Below are 19,693 nucleotides of genomic sequence, written 5' to 3'. Positions count from 1 at the left end.
TTCTTACTTTCTAAGATTAAGGTAGCCAGCCTTCTGGATGAGATTTCTATTGATAGCAGGTGAAGTTACATCAGAATCTGGGGTGTAAACAGATTCATTAACTGCAATTAAGTCCTGCTGGGATACCCTCATTTTTTCAGCTTCAGCATCCAACTCTCCCTGTATGCTGGGGAAAAAAAAAACCACAAAACAAACAAAAATGAATTTATACTGCTAAACATATATAGATGTTGATCTAGTATAGCAGCACACTTCAAAGTAGGCTTCACTATAGTATCTCTTGGCTTTCACAGAACTTTGTCTTACTCCTACAATGGTATAACATGCAAGAATTCCTGCCATAAGACCACCTATTAACTGGTCACAGATTTTCAACAGTCAGTTTTCCTGAATTCAGAAAAATGTAACAAAATCTATAGCCAAGCCTCATTTTAGCTTTATTTTTTTTATAATACTGTCTTCCACTTTGGTGTGATTCAGAAAATATCCTTGGTGTAGGCTGGCAAAACTAGCTTTTTTTGAATATATCTGTAAAAATCCAGTTTTCTGAAAGCGATAACTGTGAAAGGGTATCTGAGTGCAAAATTTAATTCAGAGAACAAGTGATAATTCATTGCAGAAGCATCACATGGATATATACTGCAGTACTGAACATCTATGTTTTCATAATATTACTGTAAGACACATTTGGCATAAAGGAGGAAGCAGAGCAGCCACTTCACTGGAACAAGCAAAACGAGGTCAGAGTCATATGTCAGCGAAATACCATCATCATTTTTTTTCACCTCTACTGTCAGACAATCCTTGGGAGCCACTTAATTTTCAGAGGTTCCCAACAACCACTGGAGAATGCCATCACATCAATAGCCCTGGCCTTGTTTCCATCAACCTTACTAAGTCTGTGTTTCACCTGCAGACTCTTCTGAGCAATACACAGCAATGCAATGGGCATGATCAGAAAGTAACCAAAGGTCTGCCATTTTGAAAATGCAAAATAAGGAATATAATAATTAAAAAAATAACTATTAAACTATACATAAAAGGGCTTGGATCTCCATGTCAGCTGCAAGCACTATTTGGTGCGTGTGTGAACAAGGAAGTAGAAAACATTTTTTAGACCATCTGTTTGCACTGCCCTTCTGTGAACCTGAGGTCTGACTACATGCCTGTGAACTGAAGTCCTGAGGGAGCTGGCTAATGTCCCTGCAAGGCTGGTCTCTATCATCTTCAAAAGTTCACTGCAGCCAGGGAAAACTCATGGGGTGGAAACAGCAGGACCAGAGATCCACGTAGTCCACTATCCTCTCTCTGACAGTGCCTAAAGGCAAGTACATATGATTGTTCTCCCGTTCTCCGCCCCAGTCTTCTGGAGAAGTTGGTGATATTCTGTAACTGTTGAAGTAATCTAGAGACACAGTGCTGCATTTAAGTTAGCACTAAGCAGTATCTGGCTGACCAGATGAAGTCACTCTTGCATCATGCTGTTAGTCTGTTTCATGTTAGCTTAATTCCAGCTTTTCCTGCATCTTCAGAAAGCTGAGACTTCCTAAGCTCCCACATCACCTCCAAAATGAGACCAGCTGTGTGCATCTTACCACCTAGCCAAGTCATATGAGAGGCTGAGTTATAAAGGCTGAGTAATATAATCAGATCTGAATTAAATTAGACTGTATTTTGCAAGCTAGTGCCTTTCAACATTATCATTAAATGTCAGAATAATAATTATTTAAATTCCATTTTGAAACAAAAAGGAATAGTGCTGTCAGTTTTTATATAAGCGCTACTTCAACACATCTTTTGATCAGTCATTTTTGCTGCACCACAAATTGCTTCCGACAAAACTGCTCTGCCATTTTCATGGTTCCCAAGACTGGATTCCTCTTCCTAAGGTGTGTTTCTCCTATCCCCAAGGTAGAAAGGAGAGAAAAAGCTTACAATTCTGGAGTTATATGCATTTGTGGCAATTAGATCAATTGGTTACTGAGGATATTGTAGTGATCTGTCTTCTCTTATGTGTTTTTATACTGCTAGCAATATTCACTGTATAAATGAAAATATTTTTAAATATGAAAACTCAGTAACACAATTTAAATAGAACCATAGAATCGTTTTGGTTGGAAAAGACATTTAAGATCATCAAGCAGATGCAAGACTACATCACTGCTGAAATTCTGTAGCTGCACAACGGGTCTCAGTGGCCTGTTGTTCCAGGAAAACAAATCTGACAAATAAAAAGCTTTTAGCTTGATTAGCAAGCAGATCTGACTCATTGAGGCCTTGTGATCTCCAGCACTAAAGAAGGAAAGGAGTGGGCAGCATGGTTTTCAGTGGCTGTGTAATCTTAAGTCATGAAACCATGTCCTGTGTCAGTAACTGCTAAGCTGCACAGTGTCATTCAGAATTTTGCAAGCTTTTTGTTTTTCCAAAGACGTCATGCTCCTGTGCTAGTTACATTTGAGCCGTACTTTCAAGCTTTTCTGTGTGACAGACTTAAAACACAAAAAAACAGACTCAGCAAAAAACCTGAGCAGCCTGTTTTTGCTTCCATTTACTACTTTGTACTATCCAGAATTCAAATCCATCATACTTTGAAAAACAAGGGCTTATTCCCAGTGGCAGGATCCTCACTGTGCCTGTAAGACACAAGCCAGGTGCTCTAGCCTTACTAAATAAAGGCCACGATTTCAAGGGAGTTTAAAATCTGTCCTCCAGTCTGTACAAATGTTGTGTAGACTGTAGAGAGATTCATTTCAGAAGTGAGTGTGAAAAGATACATAAATAAGTATAAAGGTACAGGAAGTAAAGATTCATTTAGTGAAAGAATCTACTATACAGGGAGATTACTTGTAACACTGTTCTCAAATTAACAAGTATGCATTATTTAAAATGCCACCGGAGTCAGATGAGTAATGATTTGGCTATAGTCCGATATGGAACATATGAAGCAATAAAGTGAAGGACTCAGTGTAGTGTTTCAGCTGATTTAAAATAAATTATTAATGTTCTAATATGATTACATTTAAATGTAAAGTTTACATTCACAGGGACTTAATTATAAAGAAAACGTCAATCTTCACTACAAGCAGAGGACAGGGGTGGGGAGGGTGCAAGAAAAAAAAAAATCACAAAAGTGAGACAGTTTACTGAAATAAGGGCTTAGCCAACACAGGTGAACTCAGTGGACGGATACAGCCTATACTGGATGCAATGAGTATGTTGTCTAGGATAAGGAGTTTTGTTTGCCTTGTGTAGCTACAACAAACACTATAGACCCTAAATCCTTATTTGGCAAGTTAATGGGTTATTGTTACAGTATTACTACAGAAGACTCAGCAAGTAAACCTCCAACTGAGAATGCAGTTTAGCTCTATTTTATTAATTCCGTTAACCCATTTCAAGCCCAAATTCCATCGTTTGTGTCCATGAAGAGACATGGGGATGTAAGAAAGTAGGTGAACACTTTGCAGTATATAGTTCCTGGCTATACTGTAAAAATACTCTCTGCAATGCACTGGCAGCATTTTCCTTTACATGTTCAAACATACCTCCTTTCCATCTGCTGCTTTAACAAAATATGCCCAACACCACAATGCAAGCATGGAAGGACTCTCATGAGAAAGAAACAGAAGCACAGTCTGTTACATGCTGAAGGTTACAGTGCAATTGCTCTGAAATTCAAAGGAACCAGAAGTATTTTGTTACCTTTGAACCATGTCTGAAACAGATGACAAAAAGCTGTCCATTCTTTTGGAAAACATCTCTGCTCCTTTCTTAAAAAAGTTGATCTGAAAAATACAAACCAAACGGACACTGGAAGTTACCTTGGCTTTGGCAGACAAATAACAGGTTGTGGGGACTGTGTTAAGAGCAATCCCATTATGACTGATACTTTGGGCTGGCAGTCAAACACATGGTCAAAACAGCTGCTTTGCCTTTCTTTGTATTTCTCACTTTTGCAACTTTCCACCCTTTCATGCACCCTTTTACACACATAAAAGCTATCGGCTGCTGACAGGTGTCTTTCCAATGAACCTGCTAAATGAGTGGAATGAGGGAACAAGTAGCCTTCTCCCATACTAGCACTGTGCAGAATTGAGTCTAGTGGGGTTATGAGCCACTGCACGCAATGCCACCGTATCAGAAGGAATGGGACATAAATTGTCCATTAGATTTGAAGTCCAACCTGGACTACCAACTCCAACCTGGAAATTTTTAAACTGCTATGGCAAAGTCAGTCAGGAAAGTGATGAAGTGTAGCTGCGCTAGCAGAAGCCTCCAAGGCAATCAGTTATATCAACTACAGATTTACCACGGATTTTGTTCTGCTGAAGGAACTAAAAAACCTACTAAGGCCAAAGTGCGCATTTTGTGACAGAAGATGAATTCACTTAGCCCGTATGGCTCACCAGGCATGCAGCAGCAGCAAAGCGCTCAGTGTAGACTTGACCTTGGATTACCTGCTGTGGGGCACACAGTCAGCATTAGGACCTACTGACAACTCTGAAACATGGACATGGCTAGCACGTTTGTGCAATTAATAAGCTTTAAAAAAAAATAAAAATCAGCGAACTGCTCCAGAAAGAGATGTAAAAGCAAATTCTTGGCTGTTAAGCAATTTATTAGCTATTTCATCCGATTTTACTTGTGATTCCACTCCTTTTCCCTAACCTTGGGACATAGGATTCCTCTTACCTGTAACTCAGATTTCTGCAACCATGTTACTGATCAGACGCTCTTTACAGACAAAGGAGAGAAAGCACACTCTCCTAAAGAATGATTCACTTACACTATTTCAGAAGCCTACTTCAGGAGGGAAGAGTTCTAAATTCCACTGATTATAGTGAGACTGACATGCCTAGCTTAGATGTTGATGTCAGTTTTCAGTCAAATAAACCCTGTATTAGCCACTGCTTCTTCCAAAAATTCCTTATGGCATGCTCATTTGTTGGAAATGTGAAATATGAGACACATGTTTTGAGTAATCAATGAAGAAAATATATACTTGGGCTGAAGGGCGGTTCACAGTATTTAAGCATCAATATCAACTGGCTTCTGGCTACTCAGTCACTCCCATGGCAACCTAGGACTTTCCTGTATAAAGCACTGAGATACGGCAGGTTTGCCAGATAAAATACAGGGAAAGAAAGTTCTGCGTGGCTTCCAGTAATGGAAACCAATGCATTTCTTAGTATAATTACAGCAGAGAAGCAGTGTGAACTCCTGTGGTGGGGAAAGTGACTGAAGTCTCATTTATTACCTATTTTATATGGGCATATGATCTTCAAGAGACAATGGAGGTGATGATCCACACAACAGAGCACTGCACCCATTTTTTTTCTGTTTTCACAGCCCAGTTCTCATTTTCCCAACACTTGCTTTCATCAATGTTGAAGCACAACAGACCCTTAAAATGGGTGGTAATGACAATCAAGTGCTGTGAAAATACTAGTTTGTTGACCCTCCTGACATACTGCAGAGTCAGATTATCAGTATTACTACCACATTTTACAGACTTGAGAAATGCTCTATCAAATTGCTGGCAGAATGAAGATTAGAAAGAGGATTTGCCAGCCTTATGCTCAATCCACTCTACTGTTCTGTCCTTCCAGTTCTCCAGTGCATGCTCTGTTCCCTATCGTGTACACTCCTCATCAGTATGCTGAACATTATGTGCCAGGAAGGAAACTGCTACATAGGAGAGTTTGCGCAGACAGAGTAAACTGCGGAAGTAAATGCTGCTGCACTGACAGCTTAGCCATGAAAAAATTAACCCCAGGCTGATTTTGAATATAAGTGTATTGATATTTTTTTTCCATTGGTGTCTTTCCTGAATATCTAAACATTCAGCTATCTCCACAAACAAAATCAGTTGTTAGAATCTAGGCAAGCTAAGTCCCCCCACCCCTGGTTATCATTTTCCAGTTCTCAAAAAAAAAAGAGTAAATCCAGAGCAACAATGTTTTACTTTTCCCAGGGACACGCCTAAGTGATATAGACATCTTACTGTCCATACCTGTCCTCGTGTATATCCTAGCATAGGTTCCATCATTGCCACTCTCTTCCTGTACTGCAGAGCATTAAGGGCACAGTAATATTGCAGAGATGAAAGGTGCTGCTTTCTTCTTGCATTTGCCACTTCTTTTGCCACTTCTGCCTTCAGCTGAATGAAGATTGATAAAGAGGTTGATAAAGTGTTACTGTGAATATGGATATATTTACTGATTATTTTCAAGTTATCTTTAAACAACTCTCATCACAGAACTTCTCCACTATAAAATGAAGGATGAGAAACTAAGAAAGCAAATCCAAACCCCAAAGCAAGTACTTCAAGCCCTTCTCTGGCAAGATACTGAAGGATTTGGGGAGCCCCTGTGACAATAAACTACGTAACTACCACAACTAACATTCTGGATCTATTCTCAGTGCAAGAAATTTATTTACAGCTGAGATCACAACACAAGCCTACAAGCGCTGAATTCCGAGATAAGTAATTCACGATATGCTATATCACATTCTGTTCTGTAATGCATTTCCTTTAAAGGACCATCCTGTAGAACTGATGCACTCTCAGGATAGGGCCAATCACACACTTTTTGGCATATAGGGATATATTTTGGAATAGTGGTCCAGTGGGCAAAGAAGAAGAAACGTAAAACAATCCCACCAACACAGCTGTGTGTACTCTAAGTGGAATGCCAATCAATACAGAGAAATTTAGCAGGAAGGTAGATGCGAAAAAGTTGAATGCTTTACAAACAGCAGACACAAGGCTTCATGACAGTTCACAATGAATTGCGCCCAGTGCTACAGCATCATCACATCAGCTGTACAACAGTAGGCCTATACAAATCTATTTACAGCCATTTAGATTGCCTCTGTCTGAAGAGCTCCCCTGGATCTGAAGGGCTCTAGTTCAGTACAATACTTGACCACTTGCCTAACTTGGAGAAAACAGGTATAACTTCGCTGAATTGATGTTTGAAAGCTTTGTGTCTGCTTGGAAACAAAATCACAAGTACTCTCGAGCTACTGTGAATTTAACCGATGAACTCTCCAAAGTTCATAAGTGAACAATGATGCAGACAGAACGGCTGATGAAAACTTTTCCTTTTCCCTTTCACGTTTGTTACCTTTTCATTTTCTTTCCTTTTCGGTAACCTGCTATACTTTGCCATGGACACGTCATGTTCTGTAGACAAGGAATATTATTTTTTTTAGAAATGTGAAGTGTGTGTGTGCGTAGATTAAAAATGTCTTCTGTGATATAACAGGTGCACACCATTAGAAACAAACAAAATAGGGAAACATACCATTGCTAGCAAGGCCAAAAAGATCCTTCAATGTGCTTACTTCTGGAAAACAGAAATCAAATATTCAAAGTAAAAACAGCTGTAAACACTTCGTTCAACTGAGACCATTTAAGGCACATTTAATGCCTAAGTCATTCCAGTCCTTTCACAGCAGAGACACATAAGTTGTGCCTGTCTTGAAAATGATAAACCGGATCAGCTGGTGGCCATCAGAAGGCCCACCACTATCATAAAAGACCGGTAGTTCCTGACAATGCTTAGGTGATACTGAGAAATCCAAGTCCCAGACACACATGAACTAACCCCCTTTCCCGTACATGAATCCCCATCGATGTGGAACCTTGTTTGCTAAGTTTCTCTGTGGAAACAAGTATGTATCTAACATATCTGACTGTTGGCTACAATGCTTTCATAACAAGCACTGGCCACGAACTCATGATACAGGTAGAAGGAAGAAAAACTAAACAGGCGACTCAACTCTCACAAGCGTTGAGCACAAGCTACCCTCAGTGTCCGTACCAATGTATGCTGCAACTGGCAAAATCCTTCTCAAAAAGCTATGAAAAAAGCATGTTCACAAAACCAGACACTATGCAAATGTGAGAAGAACAAGGGGAAATTGTAGGATGTCATCATGGTCTCTGATTATTTGTAACAACCTACTCATTAATCAGCGTTTTTCTCCCCAGAACACTTCCTCATGACTCTAATGCAGAAAGACAGAAATTCTTCCCAGGTGTGACTAACTTGTACCTAAAGGTTTCTACAGTATTCAATACATGGACATAACAAGATCACAAGTAAAAACAAGAACACAGTTCATCTACCTTGCTTCCTTCTTTAATCCTACAATGAAATTTCAATATGGCCAGGTGTCTACTAAAAATGCTGTTCTACAGACTGTGTCAAGAGAAAAATGGAGGTGGTGATGGATGGCTGAATAGAACAAAAAAGATTTTTCATCCAGGGAAGATGAAGAAACTTTCATTTTTTTGTCAAGAAGCAGCTGCAGGTTTGGTTGCAGGCTTCACTTGCATTTTCTTTTTATGTCTTCTTTTATGAACCAGGGGCAGAACCCATAAAGATGGGAGCAGAGTCACTGTATTAGTGAAGCCACATTAAAGAGGTGGAAAAGTGTTTATAGAACCAAGATCCCACCATCCAGATATTGCTTTATAGTTGACATTATATTATAAACAAGACATCCACTAATATAGACACCTTCATGTCTTCATAACTTCAAATGAGATGCTACAATATAAGGAACCTAAACCCATCACTATTTTTTGCTGTAGTTGTTTTGTCTCCCATCAAAATGATGTCTTTAAAAAGTATATAAACAGGGCTGAGTTTAGGCAGTTGAGAAGTAGGCTTTAAAAAAAAAACCCCTCAAAATAACACACACCCCCCCCCGCTGTGGTAACGACTCATGTTTCTGTTGCATGAGTAGGTTAGAGTGTCCTTGACATTGAATACAAACTTGTTTCTTTTGAAATTGCACCAAATGTTTGCATTATTGCTTTGCTGTTTAAGTAATGAATTTCCAAGCTTGTGCAATCAGGTTACTTGGAAATACCCTTGGACAGCAAGGATTTAAAGCAGACTGATTCCTTAAAAGGGAGGGAATATGCTAGACTCTGAAGCTAAAACCCCATTCTTGCTTGTGGTTTTCAAACACAAAAATACTGTTTGCAAAACAGATTCACTACTAAATTTCCCTTCTTTAGGCAATTACGACAACATCAATGACTTCAGTGAAATCACACTAGTGTAAAAGCAGAGTGACCCTGCAAAGAACAAAGCTGTGTACTTTCAAACTTGCACCATATGGTGCATAAAATGTTACATGGTGAACTTGCGCTGTTTATGTCTGAGTAAAAGCATGCACCTGTCAATGAAATTCTGTAGCAGAAAAAAAAATACACAGAAAACTTTTCTGTGAATCATCAAAAACCAAATTATTACAGGGATTATATCTCAGTTTATTACGAACTAAGCAAGAAGGAACATGAGGAAAATTAAAACTTAAAATTTACCTGTGAGATCCTTTTCCCGAAATTGTATTATTGGGAGAACCATCGTATCTGCGAGCTGTTTTGCCAGTTCAGAATGAAGAATATTGAGCTGAAACAGAGAACAGAGGAATGTCCTAAGACACAGTGTAAATAAAAAACCAACCAAATAGCACTCTACTGCTGTTGAAGAAGCACACCTGTCATTTGTGCCCAGCAGACAAAAAAAAAAAAAAAGGATATAATGTACTTCAGTGCTTAAAATACATTTCTCAAGATATGTGAGACAGATGAGGATTTTCCCCTAAATGCTTAATTCCTGCTTGGTGTTTCCCAAGGATCCAAGAACTTTTCAGTTCCCACATACTGTATTAGGGCAGTTCATTTGACCATTAATTCCAATGCTTAACCCAACAGAATTTAATCTGTAATTGGCCTTTATTAACCAGTTTTTGTTAGTCTCTACACCACAGAGTTACATTTCCACCACCATGACTAGAATCGTTTTCCATTCTTGAGGGTTACCCGGGACACAAGCACAACAGGGGGTAAACACAATGAAAGGTCCCATTCAAGTATTTTACCCTTAGAGCAGTTTCCCATTCCTGTTTTTGTAACTGTTTCTCTAAAATTCCGCACATTGAAACATATTTTAAAGCACTTGTGTGACGTTCTTCAGCTTGAAGGCAAGGCTCTGATGTCAGTAGTGGCATGCTGAGAATATTGGATGGATTCAGGTAGGACAACTATCAATCACTGCTGCTCAAGCGCCTGATACTACAAACAAGGAGCACGCCACATGCTGACAGGATATTCTGCCCACTTGCTCACAGTATCCTGGAGGCCTCTGTGGGGTTATGCAGGTGAGGATGAAGTCACTATTTCCCAACAGATGATACAAAACTAAACGAGAGCAATTCAATGCCTGTAGAACAGGCACAGGGGGTAGCTCACACACAGAAAAGGAGATTGAGGAATGGAGCAGGTTCATCTGCTCCCAAATGGGATAGTTCTCTTGTTCCTGGGAAGGAGAAAGTTCTTATTTTGATTTATTCATAGTTCACACAGACAAGTACAAGACTTGTGACAATAAATGTTCCTTTCAAGTATCCCCTGAGAGCAGATGTGCAGCGGGAGAAGCTTAAGGTTAACCTTTGGGATTTCTATCACTATATTATTAAGAGTTATCCATTGGCTCTAAAAAAATTAACTTATTTTTTGCCCCACAACCCTCCTATCTCATCTCCCAAAAAGTAGACCGCAATACAGCCTTTTGCCGAACAACAACTTTTCTGATTGTACAGCCCTACTCACAATAGAAAATGTGATGTGACAAAGTTAAGCAATGAAGACCTAGATACTAAGACGATACTGAAATGTTATATGGGCAGGTCTAACAAAAGCATTTAGAAAGACTCTCAGTACTCAGCAGCAACCTATGGAGAGTAGGAAGTGCTCAGCACGCACAGCAGTAGTACCCAACAATGCCTTCAGCAGGCATTTCTGCAGCCTCCTCCAGACATCTCTGGATTCTGCGTGATCTCACAGCAAGTAAACTGCAACTTTACTAATTCACAGCTGCCCAGCATCCATCTCTGGCAGGTTTTGGCTCAAACTGCAGTGTTTAAAGCTTAAAAGTGAAAATGTCATTTAAAAATGGAATTAAATTTAAAAATGGCCCCAGCCTAGATGAAATATCCTGTTTCAGTCTCTTTTCTAATTCCTCTATTTAGGAAGTTCAGCTTCGCTCTGAGGACAGCATGTGGGATAAAGCCACAGAAACAGCTCTAACCATTATGAAAGGGTGACAATATACCTCTTTATCCCCAATTAAACGATTTGGTAAAACTCAGGCACAATCTAGCTTCAGTAGAAAGTCTCAGGACCAAAAGAAAAAACACCAATATTCTATACTGTAAAAATAGAATATTCGCGATTCAAATTACCTCATCCACAACTTTTGAAAAGTAATGAAGGGTGGATATCACTTCTTCATCTCCTTTACCTAAGGCAAAATGCTGAAAACAGAAACACAAATTTGGTCAGTATAAAATACAACATGTGTTTGACTACAAAGGTAATGAATACTCCTACAAAATGCAATAACTGATAAAACTAAATGGACAGGCAGGAACCCATTAATACATAGTCTTTTACTCCTCTTGTTTCAAATGAAAGGATTTTGGACAACGTATAATTAATGCTTATTATACTCATTTTAAAGTCATAGTCATACAACAGGAACAAACTGGTTTGCATCTTCATAAATTTATTAACTCACATTTTGCATTTTTTTTTTTTAAGAATCTCAGAAGTGACCTAACTCCCTTGAACATCCTGGGGAATTTTACAACAGCCTTCACATGAAACCAAGTAAAACAAATGCCCTAAGCACTTCTGCAAACCACACTATTTACACAAACTTCTTTGCAAGTGCTGAGGCTGAAAAGAAATCAAAGTCATACGTTGAACATACCTGCTTTTCATATGCAAGGAGCTGCTTCGAAAGTTGTTGCGTGGCAAGACACATTTCGTTCTACAAACAAAATTGATGTGTTAACAGAAATAATGAAAGGTCTTCAGCTTTGCTGTTACTACTACTTTGTTACCAGCTTCTTGAGTGAATCTGCACCTATTTACACAAATATTGTAAACAACTAGTCCCAAAATACCTGCATAGAGAAGCAGTAATAACAGGTATGCTTCAGACCTAATCAACACACAGTTTCAGTTATTCAGTTGAATAGAGGTAGGAGTTGGGGTTTAGTTTTGGGTTTGCCCCACCCCCCAAAATAACAACCAACCTCAAACATGTAAGCTCTCATACCAGCATAAGAATGTTTCATCTTTCCCCAAAATCTACAGCAATAAAGAGAACCAGCAGATGCACCTTTATATAATGCATTCATACTCAGGGAATATACTGATGCAACTACAGTGCTTTGACACAGGAGTACAAAACAGCACATAGTTCCGTACTTGCACGGCTAAACTGGCTAAAGCACACACATCCTCAAGATGTGCTTATGCAAAGCAAGACTTGTAGGGAGGGCACATAATTTTCCTGGACAGCTGGAAAAAAACAGACAAACATTTGGATACGTCAATCTTTAATCAATGTATTCCTAACACTAATGTATCAACTGCTCTGTCCCTTATTTGTTAACAATTACTTAAAACTGGAATAAAAGAAAAAGAGGAAGGGGGGAACTGGGTCTTAACCCCTGTCAAATCCTTTAACATAACCTATTCCTCTCTCCAAATATATAAGGCCATTGAGAGCTTGTAAAACTCAGAGCAATCTCTGAACTGCTTTAATAGCACCTTTTATGCTGGGGCTGGTACAGAAAACCATTAAAACTGGGACAGAGTTTGTGTGCTCTCTTATTGTCCCTTGTCATCCTGAGCAAGCAGAGCATGGCACAGTTAACTATCTGGGCCAGAGATTCTGAACACCCTTTACTTTGGCCTGATGCCACCTCTGACATACTGCATTACAACCTGGTGCTTCTGCACCACCTTGGTGTGTGAGGAACGAGGGTTAGTACAGACAGCAAGGCCCAAACATTCAGCCAGAGTCTTCAGTGCGCCCGAGCGCTCAGAAAGAACAAAGAGACAGTCACAGCCTAGGTAGCAGCAGCTGTATGTGAATACACGGTAGGAAAAGATGAGTGAGCTAATTCTGACCATCTTAAAACACTATGGTGATAATACAGGTGGCTGGATATAAGAGAGCAGAGGCCTTCCAAGGTAAAAACAAGGGCTCAGAACTGAGTTAATCTGCGTCCAAATTCAGATCACGTGGACCCCATGACTATTCTCACCTCACAGTGATGGATTAGTCTTGTTTCTTGTCTCAGACCAATTAGTAACGAGCATTACATTTTCATACAACAATAATGCCAAGGATTCATGTAAGATTTGCAGATTAGCTATGCAGATTGCATAGTTTTTAATATGAAAAAGTTTTACAGCAACACTTGGCATTTAAGTATTTCCTAAGCCAGTGGATGGAAAAGGATGTCGTGCCTTATAATAAATTAACCAACCTTGTTAAGGGCTCAGGCAAGGATAGGAACAACCCTTAAAACTCTCTGACCCCTGGCTGTAAGAACACATAAGAGACTTTGCCGCCTTCAAAGCAGGAGCTAGCAAGCAATAACTTGATGACAGGAAGGATGAGACTCCGTGCATAAGGACAGATGACATTAAAAGGGCTTGTTTGTTTGTATGCATGTGGGTGGAGTACAAAGATGAATTTAAGATTACAAAAAGACGCAGAAGTTCTCAGACCTGGGATCTTTTTCATAAACACAACCTCGAAGACAGAGCTGCGTAAGAACTGCAAGAAGGTTAAGTCCTCACGCAGCAACTGTGATGCCACCTGTCAGTTGTACAGCTGGGTCAGGGTGAGGGAAATCTTTCGAAATAAACTGAGTATTAGAAACATGCCTCTTTTTTTTCCATTTTTGTTTCAGTTCACTTATTCCTGCAGAGTCTGCAACTGTATGGTCTGTTCTGAATTCGGAAAGTAAATGCTTCTGGCTTAAACTTGTTAACACTAAAAGAAGCTTCAGAATAATGGGTTGACACCAAAGGCAGCCTATTCATTTGTGCTAGCCATCCTCAAAGCTTCTACCAGTTTGTTTTTTAAAGACTACCAGATCCTCAATTTCCTCACCCAATATCCAAAGAGTAACAAAGAGCCTCATTACTCATCTGTGTGGGACAGTTTGAAGATGGGCAATGCAAAGAAGTGTATGGAAGAAGCATCTCCCAGTGATCACCACTCCCCAGGAGCAGTCCCCAGTATGTGACAGGATAATAGGGGAATACATAAACCCCGAGGGTCTCAAAGGGGTGTAAATTAACATCACCATATCAAATATATGATCAGGTGACAACAGTCACATATAGACCCCAAGCAGACATTCATGGCATGCTACTCCAGGTACAGAACACATTGATGGAAGGGCCTGACACAAAATTTACTTCAGGATTTTGGGCTGATTTTGGGACAACAGTTCCACAAACCACTGATATTCCACTGATGCCAGCAGGTCATATTTTTCATTTATAGGCTCGGTTCTTTGTGTCACAACACCACAAATTTGTTACTCAATCCCTGTCCATGTGGAAGAGTTAATCCTGGGTCCTTCATCCTCCCTCCCAACCTCTGCCAGACTTTGTTCCTATTAGAGGTACCAAATCATTCATTATATCACAAGGAAAAACACAAACCAAAACAAAAACCAAACACACACACTCCCAAACAGTTGTGAACAAAGTAAACTAAGCTAGTAAATTGAAACACAGCCACATTGCATAAGGAACAGGAAGCAGGCAAAGTGCTCTGCTGACCTAGTGGTAATACTGCATTGCTGAGCACACTAATCCGGGAAAGTTTGGTTTAATCCTCCTCCCATTTCTTCCTAATCAGCCTTCTCCCTGCCCCTCCCTCCCACTCCCCCACTACTAATCAGTCTCAAGACTTAAAAGTTATTTGCATTGCTTCAGTTGACAGATCCACTAAATCCAGGCAAATTATTTCAACAGGTTTTAATCTATTTCCAAGACATTTTCCCATGGAATACAGCAACATTCACATCTTTCATCCTGAAGTGACTGAAATTCAGTATACCACAGCAAAAGAAAAGCTACAATACAATCCCGACTGCCTGCTCCACATCTCCTCCACATTACCTTGACATTTCAGAATTCATCAAGCATTTATGGAGTGGGAGAGCTATTGAGGAGATGACGTATCAGGCAGAAACTCAATAAAATCCTGAACAGAAATCCAAGTATTCTAAATGAAGGCAAAATTAACCAGTATTGGATCTCGCAAATACATTCATTTTCATGACATGATTTTACTCAACAGGGAAAACATCATTGCAGCCTTAATGTAAAAAAAGTATACTAGAAGGAAGGAAGGAAGGACTGTATGCAAATAGATATCAAGCAATCAGTTATGATTACAGATGCACTGACTTTTTTCTTTTTCTTTTTTTAACCTTCGCTGGCATGCTAGGGTATGATAGCCCTAGGAATAGATTTTTACTAACACCAGTTCACTAACACCAGTTCACATGGGTAAGGTAATGGAAGGGGTGTCTTGAATCTAGCATTAATCTACCAGAGATTAAAAAAACCCAACAGATTAAAAAACATTGTTTAATTCAAGTTATTTCAGTACCTGATCCTGCCTTCAAATAAGTCAGCAATAAAGTGTCCAACTGTTATTTTCTGACCTAGTGCCAAAGCAAAGGCATGTGATTTTTCTGGGTTGATTCCACCTTCTTCATTATCACCTTTATTCACCAAGCTGTTCATATCATCAGAAGAGAGTATGATTTTTCTGTAACCTGTTTGCAATAAAACCTCAATGCTGTTAACCATTTACCAGTGAGGCAGTCCATCCCTTTTTAGTTTCTTTTTGTATTTTTCCAAAATAAACTCTGAAGGCTAACACATTGAAGTCCAAAGATATTTCTGTAGACGATTGTCTAACAGACTCCAGATTTGAGGGCATGTAAAGGATTAAGTTGAGCTATAAATTAACTTTTAAAGACAGAGAACTATTACATCACGTCCAATTCCAATCCCAATATAATGAAGATTTCTGCAAAGCTACTTTCCTACTCCAGCTAAAGCTGGCATTTTTTAAAACTCTGCAAATAACCAGCACACAGAACTGCCAAAGGCTTCTTCATGTAAACAAGCAAAATACTGGTAAAGGTATTTATTCATACACCCTGTACATGCAAAATGACACATAATAAAATTTGGCTTACAACTGGGAAAGTTTAATGCCTCATAAATGAGAAAGAAAACAACAGGTAGGTGGTTGAAGGAGGAGATCCATGAGGCAGTTGCAGCCTTCTCATCCTTTCAGAGGTAGGGAGCATGTTTACTTTCAAAACCAGACACAGCACAGGACGAACCGGGTCTTGATACAACAGTTCTATGCAGCTCTGTCTACACATGCATGTCATCTTCCTACAAAATAGAATTCTCCAGCAATCTAGTAAATGTTATAGTCCTACAGGCTTAGGTTTGCATATTAAATGGCTTGGAAACATGAACCCAAGCTTGAGAGAAGCTAAGCCTCACCAGGGTGCTCAGGCTGCCCAGCACTTTACAAGATGAGGCTAACATATGGCTTGCCCTGCTGCTGATTCACAGCATGGCGTTCAGTCCTCACAAATGTTGAATGGTTCAGCAAAAGATTATCTACAAGCTTCAAGAAATAGAAGACACTAGTCAAAACTGCTGTAAAACAGCAAAAGCAGCTACAGCAGGATGGCTAGTTCAGTATGGAAAGAATCTCCTCAGTTTCTTGCAAACAATTACTATCAATCAGCGGGGCATCCATACATTTCTGCCTCCTTGTAATACTCAGATCTCCAGATCCTGCTTAGCACAATGTTAACTTGCTTCCAGGCACGGTACCAACTCCAACTTCATAGACAGTATTAAAACCAGCTCCCATGGCTTTGTAAATACATTAGTTCTCATGTGATAATGCTCTGCTTACCTCTATTAGCAACATATGGTGAATATGCCTCAGGAAGTGCAGAGGTGTATGATGCAAACTTACAATGGCTATGGAACAATAATATATACAGTATTTCACGGAAGTCGGTGTTGACAAATGTAATTTATCGCAAGTGTTTGTCCTATCTAATATTCTACTGAAGATTCTCTATGTGGAGCCGAAAGTTTACAAAATGATAACTTAAACTTTATTGTTTCAAAAGGTTTTGAGGGAAAAAAGCTTTATCTTCAGAAAAGGCAACACAATTGTTTCCTCAGACATGAAAAGAAATCAATTAAAAGAAAAATCCTATCAGTCTTGTTAGTTTAGCAAGAATTTAAGAATTCTGAACACTTGTGGTTATCTATGCAACATAATACAAAAAGCCATGCATGCCCTAGAGAGCTTGACACCTACCTACTGAGTTATAAGTGAAGTCAATACACAGGAAGATGAAACAAGCAGAACTGTTGAAAAATGCAGACATGAGGTGTCATGAATTTGGGGAGAGAAAATGCTGGTATAAAGCACTACCTAAAATAGACTTGGACAATACAGGCTGTCCTGTTACCAATGTAATGTGGTATATATAACCCAAGACTACTGCCTAATTGTCAAGAGTTTTCTTAAGAGTCTGGACATAAAAAGGCAGTGAGTCCCAGAGGCTGTTGCTGCTTTGCCTGTGTGACTCTGGAATCACAAGACAACTGCTCCCAGAGACACTGTTCTGCTGAACAGAATTACACATCACAATTCCCATGCTGTTCTATCTCTTAGTAGACAGAAGGCAACATAGTTTTCTTTTTATTCCTCTTCTGCCATCACTGCTCTTAGTATCTAGACAGATTTGTCAGGAATAATGAGATGAAACCTCCTTCCAACAACAAAATACTGCGTCTTACTTTCCTGTAACCTGCTTAACTGTTTATCCCTTCTAAGAGTCGGTACAGACAAAACAGTCTCCTGAGTTTTTAAATGACATTTTGTTTGAAGTGAAGATCCCAGCTGAGCCATTTCTATAGTATCATGAAGATCTGGAGATGATAGTAAAGCTCTGAAAATAATTTACAGTGGCAGTGGGAAGTCAGGAAAGCAAACTGGGCAGACTTTGTTCATACACCATTGCAAAAGCCTCAGCATGCAACTTAGGTAAATGAAGTCTTCTAACAGTCGCTGCTTGCTGCATTACGTATTGCTCAGGTAGTAAAATGTCCAGAATGATGAGTACAACATTCACATAAATCAGACAGCAGTAACACCAGATGCAACATCAGGGCTTGCTTGAAAGGAGGAAGAAGTACAGGAATAAACTCTGCAAGGAACATTTCCTCTATAAGACCATTAACATGATAACTACTTTAGGGTACCACAGCACAGATGGGAGAACTAGAGCAGGAAGTACAACATGTACTCGCACAAATGTGGTTCATTATATTTACACACATGGGCTTGCCAGATCAACCAAACCTTACTCCTTGAGCACAGCTCATACATCTGGTTCGCGTGACTTCTTAATCACAGCATCATACATTTGCCTTGTAGCATCACTGTCTCTGTTTTACTAAAGAACTCCACGTGTGAATAGAGTCACCACCCATCACATCTGGTGTGTGTGCCCAAAGAGGCAAGAGCACTGGTCCTGCTCCTGCAGAGCAACCAGGGGCTTGTCACATGTTGGGGTCCTTGTACTCAAAGGCAATTTGCTAGCAACACATCATCCAGTTGCAGCCTAGTGTTATCAGCCCCTCCACAGCAAGTGGCTCCAGGTGCCTAGGCAAAGGATCCACCGCTACACCCTGCAACGCCTCCACCCCGTGATAGGATGCTGCAGACCCTCCTTCCACTCTTGAGACAAAAGCAGTTTCAAGTCATTCCAAAGGTCTGTCTACATCATTTACTGTAGCCCATCCCAACAATTGGCCTACTCTCATTAGAAAAGTTAAAGGCATGCAAAATGAAGTCCTGCTTGAATATATTTAAGTCTGAAAAGTTATGTCCCCAGCCCCTAGCAGAAATCTGTAGCTTAATAAATAAATAGTAAAATTAAAAAGGGATGTTCAAAAAGATTCCTACTTTCCTAAGCATTTTAAAAACCTCTGGGCAAATATTTCTCTCTCACATTCCTTTCAAACTCACTTACCCAGGTGTTTAGAACAGCTTGAGCTGCCAATTTACAAACTTACTGCTGCTCTGCACACAAAGTAGGGTTTTGGGAAAAATATATGCATATAGCCACATGGACAATTAACAGCTTGCAGTTGGTACTAATTGCTACTCCCCTGAGACTTTGCACTGCATCCATTCAGAACCATCAACTATTGTTATTTCATCACAAGCTGCAGTGGTTTTAATTACATGAAAATCTGAGTTTTCATCACAAGAAACACCGAACTTCTAGTAAACTACTCCAGAAAATCTTAAAAATATGGTTGAGACATCTAGGAAGTTTTGAAGTTCAGAATGTAGTTAGGAAGAAAACAAGATAAATGTTTCTTAAACCATGATTACTGTTTTGAGGGGGCATAAACCCTGATTTTTCAATACTGTGGACTGGGACAACTCACTGCTGTTTTGTCTGACTGCCATGACTGTGATTCCAGCCATTTTTAGGGCTGTGCAAACAGAACTTGTGTCATTGCTTCAAAGTAGGTTGGTAACTGTAATTCCTGTTTTACAGACAAGGAAATTAGAGCAGGGGATGATAATGACTTTGCAAAGACAAAAAAGTCAGGAAAATAAAAAGACAAATTCAGAACCTGGCTTCATGCTACTCTCAACGTTTACACTCTACTAAATTTTGTTCCCTCTCAAAATGAGAAGGGTTGGTAGCA

At 39.5% G+C, this 19,693-nt stretch overlaps 1 protein-coding gene across 1 annotated transcript in view; it reads right to left on the bottom strand.

Annotated features, from left to right (window-relative positions):
* The window catches only part of APPL2 (adaptor protein, phosphotyrosine interacting with PH domain and leucine zipper 2), a 39,270-nt gene that overhangs the window by 11,430 nt on the left and 8,147 nt on the right, over positions 1 to 19,693 (bottom strand). The window contains exons 3-10 of the mRNA XM_075754307.1: positions 11,799 to 11,858; positions 11,269 to 11,340; positions 9,347 to 9,434; positions 7,311 to 7,352; positions 7,131 to 7,189; positions 6,014 to 6,160; positions 3,703 to 3,785; positions 8 to 166 (exon numbers count right to left, since the gene is read on the bottom strand). Coding sequence (XP_075610422.1) covers positions 8 to 166; positions 3,703 to 3,785; positions 6,014 to 6,160; positions 7,131 to 7,189; positions 7,311 to 7,352; positions 9,347 to 9,434; positions 11,269 to 11,340; positions 11,799 to 11,858 — 710 coding nt within the window. The remainder of the gene's footprint in view (positions 1 to 7; positions 167 to 3,702; positions 3,786 to 6,013; positions 6,161 to 7,130; positions 7,190 to 7,310; positions 7,353 to 9,346; positions 9,435 to 11,268; positions 11,341 to 11,798; positions 11,859 to 19,693) is intronic.

This window comes from Balearica regulorum, chromosome 1, assembly GCF_011004875.1.
Source record: "Balearica regulorum gibbericeps isolate bBalReg1 chromosome 1, bBalReg1.pri, whole genome shotgun sequence".
Lineage (NCBI taxonomy): Eukaryota > Metazoa > Chordata > Aves > Gruiformes > Gruidae > Balearica > Balearica regulorum.
This window is presented reverse-complemented; position numbering and strand designations above follow the sequence as displayed.